This window comes from Excalfactoria chinensis, chromosome 1 (assembly GCF_039878825.1).
Source record: "Excalfactoria chinensis isolate bCotChi1 chromosome 1, bCotChi1.hap2, whole genome shotgun sequence".
NCBI lineage: Eukaryota > Metazoa > Chordata > Aves > Galliformes > Phasianidae > Excalfactoria > Excalfactoria chinensis.
In genome coordinates, this window is record NC_092825.1 from 145,055,270 (window position 1) to 145,069,533 (window position 14,264).

At 33.4% G+C, this 14,264-nt stretch overlaps 1 protein-coding gene across 3 annotated transcripts in view; it reads left to right on the forward strand.

Annotated features, from left to right (window-relative positions):
- Positions 1–14,264, forward strand: part of MYCBP2 (MYC binding protein 2) — a 184,362-nt gene that overhangs the window by 114,155 nt on the left and 55,943 nt on the right. For all 3 annotated transcript variants that reach the window (XM_072353261.1, XM_072353271.1, XM_072353253.1), the window contains 8 exons: positions 580–752; positions 1,066–1,210; positions 3,073–3,288; positions 4,345–4,400; positions 4,777–4,892; positions 5,678–5,775; positions 9,401–9,517; positions 10,282–10,422. In XM_072353261.1, coding sequence (XP_072209362.1) covers positions 580–752; positions 1,066–1,210; positions 3,073–3,288; positions 4,345–4,400; positions 4,777–4,892; positions 5,678–5,775; positions 9,401–9,517; positions 10,282–10,422 — 1,062 coding nt within the window. The remainder of the gene's footprint in view (positions 1–579; positions 753–1,065; positions 1,211–3,072; positions 3,289–4,344; positions 4,401–4,776; positions 4,893–5,677; positions 5,776–9,400; positions 9,518–10,281; positions 10,423–14,264) is intronic.

Below are 14,264 nucleotides of genomic sequence, written 5' to 3' on the forward strand. Positions count from 1 at the left end.
TTCCCCATTTTGCAAAGAAGGGATTTCCTTTACTTTATCTAATTCAAATATATTTAAGATATGTTTTACTGTAAGCAATTATCTCCAGCCTTTTATTTTCTTTGGAAAATTCTAATTGGTCACATTTTCCAAAGGGCTTTCTTCGTTCTTCTTCTGGCTGTAACTAAACTGGTAAGAATACTCTTAGCATGAAAGTTCACATTGCCATGATCTTTCTTCCAGAAATTCTCCCTCAACTCAAGCTCATTTAATCTCTCTTTGGACATAAATTGACTTAATGTTCTCTACACTGAGCAGACAATACTTTTGACACGATTTATAACTGTTTTCTGAATTGAGTGGGTAAAACCAGTGCTAGGAACTGACTTTTTTTTTTTTTTTTTTTTTAAACTTTTATCGAAGTAGTTTATTGTTACCATTTAGCTTCTCCTTGAATGGTTTTTAATCCCTCAAGTGTCTGTGCCAATAGTGTTATGTTATGGAAAAGCCTCTACATTTAAGATACTAAAAGACACTCTTTTATCTCTCCACCCTTTCACCCCCACCTCAACTCCTGCAAAAAAAATAAAATAAATAAAGGTGTGCAAATCTCATTCTGGAATTCTTGGAAAAGGGTTGGCACTGTCTCACTCACCAACAATATTGGAAGCTCTTGAAGGAAGTCTTCCACTGCAAGTACAAAGCAATGAACAGTCTTTTCTGGAGGATTTCATTGCTTGTGTACCAGGATCAAGTGGTGGACGACTTGCCAGGTAACAGTTTGTGCTGCTGTAATGAATAAACCCAAGCTGTAATGACTTTTGGAGCAAATTAGAAAAATTTTAGTTATGTGTTAAATTAAAAAAAAAATAATAATAATCAAAAAAATGTAGTGTTCTTTGTGTGTATACAAAAACTATGTATCTTTAATTATTATGTCAAATATTAATTAGAAGTATTTGTAATGTTTTTGTTCATACATAGGGTAAAATAGGTATGTTTCATAGCTAGGTCATATTTGTACAGAATAAGAATTTATTTTTTGAGTGGCTAGAATAGATTTTAATGTGTTTGTCTTTGCTGTAGATGGCTTCAGCCAGATTCATATGCTGATCCTCAAAAGACATCACTGATTTTGAATAAGGATGACATTCGTTGTGGTTGGCCAACTGTTATTACAGTACAAACAAAAGACCAGTATGGGGATGTTGTTCACGTTCCTAATATGAAGGTAATTATTAAAATCTTGGTTGTTCTTAAACTTCATCATAACTTTGTTTAATATTTTCTGGAGATAATCCACAAGATACTCTTGCACACAGCAGAAACTGGTATCCTTAAATTCACTGGAATCAGACTCTTTTTTTTTTTTTTTTTTTTTTACCCCTAATTCCACAAAGTTATCAAATTTTGTATTCCATGAATGCCATCTCATGCAACTTAAATCTTGTCTGTTATAAGTATGTTATAAGTATGTATAGTGGAAAAACCAGTTGTAGACCTTTGGTGTTGTACAGATTGACAGGAATCCACTTTTATTTACAAGCCAGTAGAAAATGAATACATGTGATGGAAAAATGAACCATAAACACATTGAACCATTTTATAATCATTCTAATAATGAACAGAACTTTCCCCTCTCAAATATTTTCTAGTTCCTGTAGTTTTTGAAAATCATAATAAGAACAATAATAATAATAAAAAAAAAATAAAATGAGATTCTTGAATTTTTTTTTTATCCTTTTCAGTTAATCACAGTTGTTTTTTTCAGTCATTGAATTATAAGTTTTCACAATTGCCACAGTTACAATAACATAAACTCTACCAGTCTTTGGATTAAAACCTGTAGGATATGCATAAAAGCTGGCGATTAGATTTGAGATAATGAAGCATGTAAAGAAAACAAATTGAACACAAGATTTTATTTTCTAATTTCAATAAATTAGGTTACTACTATGTTTTAAAAATTACTTTTCAACAGTAGTACAGATGTTCTGAAGTCTTGATTTTGTCAAACCTACGAGTAAATTACCTTAAAAAAATTACCTTAAAAAAGGTAAGGTCCCTTTTAGAAGGACTCTCAAATTTAGTCTTTCTGTATATATGATATGAGTTATTTTTCGGTAAAGTGTAAACTCATTAACAAATATTCATTTTCAACAGTAACACAAGTATCAGTTTAGTAAGAAACACAATCTAAGTATGTAGTTACTAACTTAAATTTTTGACAGACATAGTAGAAATCTCCTAGTGATTCTACCGTAAATCAGGAAAATGATTTATGAAAATATACACATCAAAGTAGTTACTGTGTTTGTTATTTAATTGCTATTTTTGTACACAAATGTAATATAAAACAATGGAAATCTTAACTGTTCATTTGGACTCATTCAGTGTTCAATACACTGATGTAACTTCCAATAAGTTAGGTCAAATTTTGATAAATAGCAAATGATATCTGCAGCAACTCAACACACTTTGTTGCAGATATAGGGTGCATGAATTTACTCTCCAGATAGTCTCTTCCTCCCTAGAAAACTGAGCTCAGCCAACTCTTTGTTACCTGCACTAGTAGAAGTCTGTGGTCTGACCTCAGGTAAAGAAAATCAGGAAAAATATGAGTTGAAGCAAAATATCTTTTGCTGATATAGGACAGTAGCAGAGCTAGCCAAGATTCAATTTCACTTTCACTGATCCAGATCAAGCAGGCCATGATTATTCTCTCTGAAACCTATGCAAGTATGGCATTTGTAGCATTTTCTGTTGTGGGAAAACTTAGCTAATATGTCAGAATATACTCTACTGCTTGGGAAGTACTGTGCAACTCTCATAAGTAATACTAGACTTTACCAATCATGTACGTAGTTACTAGGTGCTTCTGTCCTGTATTTTTATGTACTCAGGTTTTCTTTGAGATGTTGTTCTTGGCTTTGCAAAGTGTAGCCACATACTTTTTTGACATAGCAGGATTCGTAGTGAGTGCTTTAAGAACTCTGTCACTGGGCTATTATCAGATCTGTAAGATTGTGTAGGCTTTTTTTTTTTTTTTTTCCCCAGCCAAATTCATCTCCTAAATTCCACATCTGATTGCAGGTAGAAGTCAAAGCTATTCCTGTTTCTCAGAAAAAAACATCTTTGCAACAAGAGCAAGTTAAAAAGGTACAACGGATACCAGGGAGTCCTGCTGCCGCTGCTTCTTCCCCTAGCACTGATATGACTTTTGGAGGACTTCCTTCACCAAAGCTTGATTCTTCTTACGAGCCAATGATAGTAAAAGAAGCGCGATATATTGCTATTACAATGATGAAGGTAAATTAGTGTTAATTTAATGAGATCGCTAGAAGATCCAGTATTCAAAGTGGGTGAAAGTGCTCAAAGAGGACTGAAAAAAATATGATTCCATTTGTTTAGAGGGTAAAAATGAACTAGTTCTAAATTACTGTATGAATCTTAGCAAAAAAACTAAGGGCATCAAGGAGGCCAATTGCCTGAACTGCAAAGCATAGATAAACTGAATGAGAATTTAAGAAGAAAAGTTGTGTATTTTGATTTTGATTACACCAATTAACAAAATAGCTTGAGTCAGAGGAGAAATTAAAATAACCGTTAAAATAAGGGGAAAAAAGTCAAACCTATGTACCAGTGTAGGACTGGAGTATTGCAGTGAACTTAAATTAAAAGCTATTGAATGTAGAAAAAGAACAGAGCTCAACACAGTAAGAAAGATCATACAAATTATGTATCAACTCACAGTTGCCAAAAAAGTAGGCTCACTGACCCAAAATGACTAATCTGTAGATATGTTCAAATGTTACTTTCTTTCCTCATTCTTTCCTTACTGTTTTTGATGGAATATTGGAACCTGATAACTCAGCAACCATTGCATCCAACAAAACTCATGATGAGTTCTGTCAGCTTTCATCTAGCTTTTCAGTATTCATTACACAAGAAATCATGAAAGTGTGCTGTATTCCTTGATACTGTATGAGTTCAACATCGAATATGAAATTAAATTTATTTAACGGAAATTAAGAGGTAAATTTAAAAATAATTTGAATTAAAAGCTTTTAACTTAGAGTAGAAGAGCTTCAAAGACATAACTGTGGAAAAAGCTTTTGTTAGCAGTGTGTATTTTTGTTAATGAGAATGCAAATGTAATTGTTTCATTTGTATATACATTGTATACATGTTTGTTTATATCACCATGTCATGAAGTTGATTTCTGGTTTTCTGTTCAGTGCTTGTGGTGAGTGTGAAGTTAGATTTTTTTGTTTGCTGAGAAAATACTCTTCTTTCTTTTGTTCAGCATAGTAATATGATTGGTTACTATTCATGTTACATTCGTCTAATTTCATTTGTTTTTAGGCATATGAAAATTACTCTTTTGAAGAACTGCGCTTTGCTTCACCAACACCAAAGAGGTAAGCATTAAGGAATTACTTTTTACTAGAGACTAAAATTAAGAGATCCTGTCTCTTTTCCTTACATGTAGACTTACAATCCTTTACTGCTGAGTAGAATTTATCATACTTTCTTAAACTTAGGGACTTTTTACGATCTTATCTAGTATTTTTATCTGTTCTCTGAATATGTTTTTGTTTCATCTGATATTAAAATATGCTGTAGAGGGTTATGGCTTCAAAATAAATACTACTAGGTTATTGCACTGAGCAGGTAGGTAGGTCATCTGAAAGGAAAAAAAAAACCAAAAGCATACTTTCTAAACTAGGTGTTACAGATATTTTTTCAAGATGACAGAAATTGTTTGATGATTTCATTTGTTTTGTTTATGCCTAGACCCAGTGAAAACATGCTGATCAGAGTCAACAATGATGGCACCTATTGTGCAAACTGGACTCCCGGAGCTGTTGGTCTCTATACCATTCATGTTACTATAGATGGCATTGAAATAGGTATTTAATTTTCCCTAACCTTAAGAAAAAATTAATTGTATATCCAATTTGAATACCAAAAAAGGCATGTTTTGATGCTTTAAATTTTATATTTTAAATTAAATATAAAGTTCATAGCAAAAGCAAATAAACAAATTTTGATTCAAATCCTGCTGTTGAAAACTTCCTTTTTGAAAAGCTATTCTCTTATTGGATTAAGGGCATATTATTTCTCAAGGTTATATCCATCTATTAATAAGTTCTATTTCTTTACATGGATGATTCTTTATGATCTGAGAATTTTAATCCTTTGAGATATTTTCCAGCACCTTGTGGTTTTGTACGTGTTGGTAACTAAAGATGCTGATTTATTTATATATATAGGCCTTTTATGTAGACCTTTCCTTTTTGGTTTTCCTTCCTTGGTTCCTGAGGCACTATCTGCTTCTCAAATTATCATCTGAAGCTATGCAGTATGCATAAGCATTGCTGTTTCAGGGGCTTATACTTGGCACCCCTCAAACACTTAACTCTAACTTCATTGGTCCTTGAAGATATTATTAGGATGCAAAATTACCTAGTAGCACTACCGACCCAATCTCTAAGATACCTGAAAAGAACATAAAGTTCTCTGTGAATTTTCACATGAGAGTGTGAATGTTGGGAAAATAATACATAGTCAAGCACCTGCAAATGCCATTTGTGAAACAGTTGAGTGGTTATTTTGCATGCTCTGCAGTTACTGTTTGACTGATATTTCCCCCATTTTTTTTTTTTTTTGAAACTTAGTCTTTGTTTGTTTATAGATGCTGGGCTAGAAGTGAAAGTAAAAGATCCGCCAAAGGGAATGATACCGCCTGGAACCCAACTTATTAAACCAAAAGCAGAGCCTCAGCCAAACAAGGTTTGGAGAACTAAATAAAAACTACAACAACTTGTTGTATTTGGGTGGCGCTTTATTGTTGTTTAATGCATACAGTGATGGAGGACATAAGGCTATTTGAAATCACCATATTGTGCTGTAGGGAATGAAGTGAATATACTGAAAAAAAAAAAAAGAAAGTTTCTCATTCTGTATCCTTTCTGTATATTCATTGGTTAAACTTTTAGAAATGGTATAGTGAGTGCCCTTCTCTTGGTTTGTCAAACAAATATTGTGCAACTATTATGAAAATTGCAGATTACATTTTAGACTAATATTAATTCTTTTTATTTGATACTGTGTTGAGATACAGGACATAAAAAGGGTTTTACAAAGATTGTTTTCTGATAAGGTTCTTTTATTAGTCAACATAAAAATTGTAAATTAGTTTCTTTGGTATTGTCTCCCTTTATCAGAATGTCTTTTTTCTGTAGCATTTGACTTTATTATTTCACCTTATTTTTCTACCCCAAAGGAGTAAAGTAGACACAAAGAACAGAAGAAAGCTGAAAGATTGTGTTGTGCTGCTGGGAAAATGCCAGATAAGGGAAATATCCTCCACTTCCTCTTTGGTGGTGGTATTGAAAGATACAAAATACTGAAATTACACAAAGTTACCCTTCCTTGTCTTAGCAGAAGAGCAAAAGTGGATGATTCTTCTCTGCTTAGTAATATTTAATTACAAAAAGGATCTTTCAGTGATCTCTAGTGCATCTTGATTTTCTTCCAGCTTCCTGGATATTCTAGTGACAGTACCTTTTTGTCATACAATCCATCATGCAGTGTCTGCTTTGGCCACTAAAGAGATTCTTTTTCCTGCTCTGCCATCTCAAAATAGAAATATTTACTTTTAGTTTCCACAAGATGTTTTATTATTTCTTGTTGCTTTTTTCAAAAGACACTTCCAGGCTACTTCTCCTTTTCATCCTCATGAAACTCCTCATGAGTTTCTTGTGATTTTGTTACTTAATTTACTACCTTACTTGTTTATTATCTTCATTAAAACTTTTTATTGGGTGAGGTTCACTTCACAGAATTTAATGGTATTTCCACCCAAGATAAATGATATTTACAGACCTCCTTTCTTTTCAGTTATTATAGTGGCAATTGAGGTGACTGATTTATATATAACAGCTACATTTCACCAAGTAACATGAGAGTTAAAAACTAAGAAACCAAAAGTTAAGCCACTGATGTTAAAAGGCAGTAATCCACGTTTATTCATCTCTCTGCATTGGTACTCTTTCTTCTTGTCCAAGTTGCAGCCTCTTTGAAAGAGGAGCTGTCTTTCTGCCCTGTAAAAAGTGTCTGTTCAACCTTTGTTTACACAAGAATTTGATGGTGTTGCAGAAGTACGTTAGGTTTTTCAGTTTTAAAATTTTATATTCTTTTTCTTCTGTGCCATAATTGCATGGTAAACCAGGGTGGATATGTCTCTGTGTATGAATAGTAGTGTTATAAATAATTCAGAAAGATAATTATTGTGCTGTTCTCCATGCTTCTGAACACATGACATGTATGTCAGAAATGGTCCAATATACTGAATTCCATTTCACTGAGACTAATTGACTAATTGACTAAGAGACCTCATACTAAATAGCCCCGGTTCCTTCAGTCTCTCCTCATAGGTCATATTTTTCAAGCCCTTCACAAGCCTTGTTGCCCTTCTTTGTATCTGTTCCAGCACCTCAATGTTCTTTCTCTACAGAGTTGCCCAAAACTGAACACGGTACTCGAGCTGAGGCTTCACCAATTCTGAGTACAGGGGAAGGATTACTTCCCTAGTCCTGCTCAGCACACCATTCCTAATACATGCTAGGAGGCCATGCCTCTGGCTCATAATCAGCTGACTGTCCGTCAGTACACTAAGGTCCTTTTCTGTCAGTTGCTGTGCCTTTCTGCATTAATCACCTTTGGTCAGAGCCCACTTAGTGCATGCTATGAAAGATGTGTGTTGGGCAGTGTTTCACTAATAAGTTACTGAGCTGTTATGCTGTAGGGAAACATTCCAAGCAGAGAGGTGCTGTTACAGTTACAGTTTGAGTTTTTCTATTAAATAGCAGCTGCATCAAAGGGAAAAATGCTCTTTCTGGGCCTGTTTGTGTTCAAAACCTGTGTGTGAGTTTTCTTTCTTCTAAATAAAAAATTTTAATCCAAGCTCTAGCTAGCCCATCATATAATTTTCTGATGTGACATTTAGGGGCAATAATGTAAAAATTAGGCTCCCATAATTTGCAAGACTTTGTTTATAGGCTTCTCTATGTTGAGAATGCTGTAAGCAGTGTTCTGTATAATAGAATATAATAGAATAGTATAACTTACTTTGATTGGAAGTACAGAGATCATCAAGTCCAATGCCTGACACCTTTAGGGCTAACCAAAAGTCAAAGCATGTTTCTAAGGGCATTATCCAAATGCCTCTTGAATACTGACAGGTGTGAGGAAATCAACCACCTCTCCAGGAAGACTGTCCCAGTGTTTGACCATCCTCACATTAAAGTTTTTCCTAATGATACCTCCTGTGACATTGCTCTCTGCTGTTCACGCATGTCACATTTACCAGTGAGATGAGACTTGCTTCTGTCTCAGGAAGTTGTAGAGAGTAATGAGGTGACCTCACAGCCTTTTTATCTCCAAACTATGTAAAAACATTTATATTATTTTTGTTTACAAAATAAAAAATAATAATAACAACTCTTAGAATATATAGAATTTCTGAAATAATTTCTTTAGAGAAAAAAACAAACAAACAACAATTAATGGACTTAGCTAATACCTTTCTTTACTTTTTTTTTTTCTGGGTTGATTATTTCTTTACCATATTGTGCTTTATGTTAATTTAAAGATTGAGTTCATATTTCGGTTAATACACTTCTGCTTTATAATGTTGAGTCTGAAAAGAACCTTCAAAGGTTATTTGTACAACGCAGACACATACATGCATTTCTTAGAATAGAGAGAAAGCAAATAAATGAAAGATTTTGTGGGCTGTAGTAAATCAAACTAATTACATAGCATCTGATCTAACTTTCATGTGAATAAGAAAGAAATTATTGTAACGCTATTTCAGAAATAAGTAGAAATGTCTGCTCTTTTGCCATAACTGAAACGCTATTTAAGCTTTTTACTACAGCAAGTATCCATAGTTTGCCAAAAAGACTAACTAATGTTTATGGTAGGGTCAAATAAAAGCTGGTTTTCTTGGGTTGTTCAGTTACTGGAAACACTGTATTTAAGACAAAAGCCCAACCTTTGAAACTTATGTGAATGCATAAATAGTAGGTGAGCAGTAAAAAGAATCAGAAGCTTGTATTTACCATTGTCTGATGTAACAATTCTTTCAGTGATTGAGTCAATATATTTGTTGACCTTCTCTCAAAAAGTTTTTTTTTGTTTGCTTTTGTTTGTTTTTTTTAAAATATGGTTTGAAAAAGGAAAATAAAACAAGTGAAATCATACACAGCAGCCATGGGAAACTAGCAACAAACTGTAACTCTGACTGCCGTCTTGTCACTAGCATTTCAGAATCTGTTAAACCTATTTCTTTTTACTCTGAGAGCTCTGTTCCAATTTTTTCTTCCTTACTGTCTTCCTTTGCTTCTCTTAGGTTCGCAAATTTGTGGCCAAGGACAGTGCAGGGCTTCGTATCCGTAGCCACCCTTCCCTTCAGAGTGAGCAAATAGGCATAGTGAAAGTCAATGGATCCATCACTTTCATTGACGAGGTAATTAATAAGAAATTTCTGTTGAAAATTGGACTAAGATGTAAAGTTAATCCATGCAAATAATGTTGTTGTTTTTCATGTTTAGATATTGGCAGATACAGCATGAGTGCACAAGAGTATAAATTGCAAAAAACTAAATATTTACCAACTTAATTTTTTCAAGCTGTCATTTTATTTACTTACTTGAAAATCTGTTTAATAGTTATTGTGATGCCAGGAAACAAAATTCCTGGAGTTCATCTTACAATAATATCTTAGTATTTAGTTGTTCATGACCTACTATTTCAGCTCTATATAAAAGTTAAAAGACATAGGTATTATTTTCATTTCATTCTTCATTTAGACTTTCACAAGATTGGAAGTGATTAGGCTACTCTGCATGTATAACTTCCTGTGTAATTTCATATACAAGGAATATTTTTGCAATTTACTAAGTTAATTCATCAGTAGTAAAGCAGAAAGTGGGGAACAGTAAGCTTACAAAGGCTTGGCTTTCTTTGCTCTTTTCTCTCAAAGAAAATCTTATTGTTGCATTATCTGATTTAAATTTATCTTTGCACCTTGCCTTCTAAAAATACATGACTCTTGTTACTTTGAAATTCTGATTTGCTTAATATTCCTATCTACCTCTTCTTATATTCTGTCAATACAATGAAGATCATTACTTCCTTGCTACTGCTGTTTGTCTAATATCTGTTAATCCTTACTTGCCACAGAATGGTTACAGGAGGGCATGGCTCGTTTTTGTTGCTTGTTTCCCTTAGATCCACAATGATGATGGTGTTTGGCTGAGGCTGAATGATGAGACAATAAAGAAGTATGTTCCTAACATGAATGGTTACACTGAAGCCTGGTGTCTCTCTTTTAACCAGCATCTTGGCAAGAGCCTTCTGGTACCTGTTGACGTAAGTAAAAGGTGCCTTTGAAAAATATCCAAAGTACACTCTATCCTCATTACAAGACTTTCTTTAATTAAGGCTGCAAATGAGTCCTGAGGTAAAAGAATATTTTTATTACTAAAGACTGTCTTACATGTTTCCATTTTCGAGGGCTGTTGTGTAATGAGGGTGGAGTGTAGAAATGTGCAAGGCTTTTTATGTTGAACTCTTATCCTAAAGGAGATGCAAAAGTGGAAAGGCCACAATAGTAGTCTTAAAATGTGTAATCAGATTATGCACCAGGTGTTTCCAATGCAATACTTCATTGTCTGTAAAGTGGCCTACTAATGTAATGATTTCTGAAGAGGCTTTTAGCCTGCAGTTAATGCTGTTGTGACTTCTTTCTTTATAAAATTGAAACATTATTTCGTCTTTATTATTTTTCACTGATATTTTTCATAAATTTTGTTTGAATTCTTGAGTGATAGATTATTAGTTAATCAAAGAATCAGAGCACCAAGGCTCACTGGAAAAGCTGAATTTATAATAAAAATAGGCAGCATAATTTATATGGATAACCTTAATAGTGAATGCCATCACTGCAGTTCAAAGTTGGTTAAACTAAAAGATTGTTAGTTGTTGTTGTTTGTTTGTTTGTTTGTTTTGTTTTGTTTTGTTTTTGTTTTTTTGTTTTGTTTTTTTCTGATTAAAGAGTTCTGCAAAATAGTTTTGGTACTATGTGAACTCTTAGGATCTGATAGGTATTACTAATTTTCTTTTAACAAACCAGTTCTACTACATCCTCAGTGGCAAAAGGTAAAAGTCACATGCTTTTGTAGCTTCTGATCAAGCAAACAGTGGTGAACACAGCAAAAATTATAAGGAAGTAACTACTACTTTAAGATGATTGCTATATTAACAACTGTTTTGAGATACTTAGGAATGGAAGGTTCATTTGCATCTCATTATTATTATTATTGGAAGGACAAAGCATGTCCTGAAATGATTTACTTTTATTATAACTGTATTTAAGCATTCAAATTGTGTGTTTGTTTTGTAATCATAAAAGGAAAGGAAATCTATATTTGGAACATCAAGGTTCCGTGGCTTTTAAATAGCTTAGACATTTTACTACATACTAACATTACATTAGGAAGAACACTATTTGATGAAATTTTGTGAACCTTTTAAGCTGCTGATTTTTGTAAGTCAGTTTTAAACTTTTTCCTGTTAAATCCTGATCAAGTAAAATGATTCTGCTTTCTCATTAGAAAGCTTTAAAATAAATTCTCTTGAGGTGTTCAATGAAATGAGAATACTCAAAACTAGGTGTTTGGTTTTTGCCTTTTCTCTACATTTACCTATGTTTTTCAGTTGTAGAATCTGCTAAATGCAGTCTTTTAGAGGTGAATGGTCTATGTGGCCAAAAGATGCATTAAGAAATGTTAGAAATTCTGTTTATGAAAATGTGAAATCATTTCTGTCTACCCACATTTTCTGTTTAATTGGGTAACTGAATGGCATTATGAACAGGATGTAGTAAAAAAATAAAAATGAAAATCAGTAAAATATACAATTTCTAGAATCTGAAGCAGGTTTAACAGTATTGGCTCTAGAAGAAGAAAACACTTGAAGTCATATGTGTGCATAAAATTACATATGGAAAATCAAGTGGCTGAATTAGTCATGATATTCCCTGTGCAAATTAATCCTGCATTGTCTTCACTAAACTTAATTTTTATTCATCTTGTGTGTAGTTTGCTACTTTGATTATGGTACTACATTAATTTAAACATCTAAGTTTTTTGCAATGCTAAGTTAGGTGTGTAAAATTTCTCAGTGCATCTTCTAAAATATATTTTAAGATTCTTTTAAAAGAAAGCCGTAATCACTCCATTTCATCACAGTATTAATGCAGCAGTGAACAAAGGAAAACATTTTTTTCTGCAGTGTTAATTTCCTCTTCTTTGCACATATATTGTATTTACTTTTTTTTTTTTTTTTTTTTTTTTTTAATGGACATTAACTGTTACTCAATATTTACATCTTAAGAGAATCTTAGATCTTTTCAGTATACCACATATTGTGATCAAAGGTATTATATTTAAAGATTAATGATCATGGGAACATAGAGATTCTATTCTAGTTTTGATCATTTATCTTTTTAAGAAAACTTTGATAGTGTGATCTCTTCCTATATTTGCTCATCCCCTTTCATGAGAAGCATGATCTCAAATCACACATCTAGCCCACCTTTATATACCGTGATTTTGGATTGGCTTCTTAATGTTCTGGTAGTTACTTTTCTTTCTGTTTTGTCAGATTCAATTAACTATTCTTGCTGCCCTCCAGAAGATAGAGCATAAAACAGCGCAAACTAATGAAAAACACTTTTGTTTTATGGGAAGTCATAGAAAGTAATATTTTAGTTAAACTCTGAAACTTGAAAAAATATATCATACATATTTTTGTTACTACATTTTAAATGTCTCATGCATAATTATAGGGAATTCTAAACCCTGCTGCTCAGTTTTACTGTTACATTTCCCAACCACTATAGACTAACGGAACTGAGAAGCTGCATGTTTTTCCAGTGATTATTGTAGTTGAATAAGAGAACTAAAATCAGTATTTAGGTTACCTTGTTTGATTGCAGAGCCTCCAGATGTTCTATGAAAACACTGAAGGACATTCACAACAGATTTCTACCATCATTTTAAACATGATGGGAGTCAATTGGAGAGTGAGGGTATGCTGGGTAAAATGTCTAGATGATTACTTAAGATAAGACAGCTTTGAAGAACAGTACTGATATTTTAAAAGTTTTAACATCTACTAATTTTCAGTACTGAAGTAATTTATATGATTATTTATCTTTATAAAAGATCTGGAAGTACTGGAGCAGGTCCAGAGAAGGGCAACGAAGCTCGTGAAGGGCTTGGAGAATCAGCCCTACGAGGAGAGGCTAAGGAAGCTGGGGCTGTTTAGTCTGAGGAAGAGGAGGCTGAGGGGAGACCTTATTGCCGTCTTCCAGTACCTGAAAGGTTCTTACAGTGAGAGTGGGGCACGTCTCTTCTCACTAGTGACATGTGACAGGACGAGGGGAAATGGCCTTAAGTTGCTCCAGGGCAAGTTCAGGTTGGATATTAGGAAGAACTTCTTTACAGAAAGGGTAGTTAGGTACTGGCTCCCCAGGGAGGTGGTTGAATCGACATCCCTGGATGTGTTTAAGAGCCGTTTGGATGTGGTACTCAGGGATATGATTTAGCAGAGGTTTTTTAGAGATGGGGTACTGGTTAGGCTGCGGTTGGACTTGATGATCTTCAAGGTCTTTTCCAACCTGAGTAATTCTATGATTCTATGATTCTATATTCAACTTTATGATTCCTGAAATGTAAACTTTATTAGAAAAAAAGGTATAATTTTTTTTCCAAGAATAATTCCTGGAATTATTTTTAATTTAATTTTTGGAAATAATAAAGTAAAATCTACCAATTGTAGCATAAGATCTAAATATGAAATCTTACATGTAGTAGTTTCTTCTGAGTTAAAAGTTAATTCTCAACTACATGCCACGTATATTTATCATGGCATGCTAATAGCCAGGAAGCCAGAAAGCTCAAATGTTCCAAGAGCATAGGAGAGGATCTGACTTTATCTTCAGTGTTGATGAGCCAACATGGTCCCACTTCGCTGCTGTTGGTTTCTTCTGTGTGTTTTTCACATATAGCTTTGTAGCATGTAAACAGAGATTATTAAAATGAAACTTCATTATGTTGTCTAGGGATTACCCATGTTTGTCTGGATAGTAGTAGTCCATCACAAAATATGGAATATACAGCATAGTAAAATCATCATTGTGTTAAGCT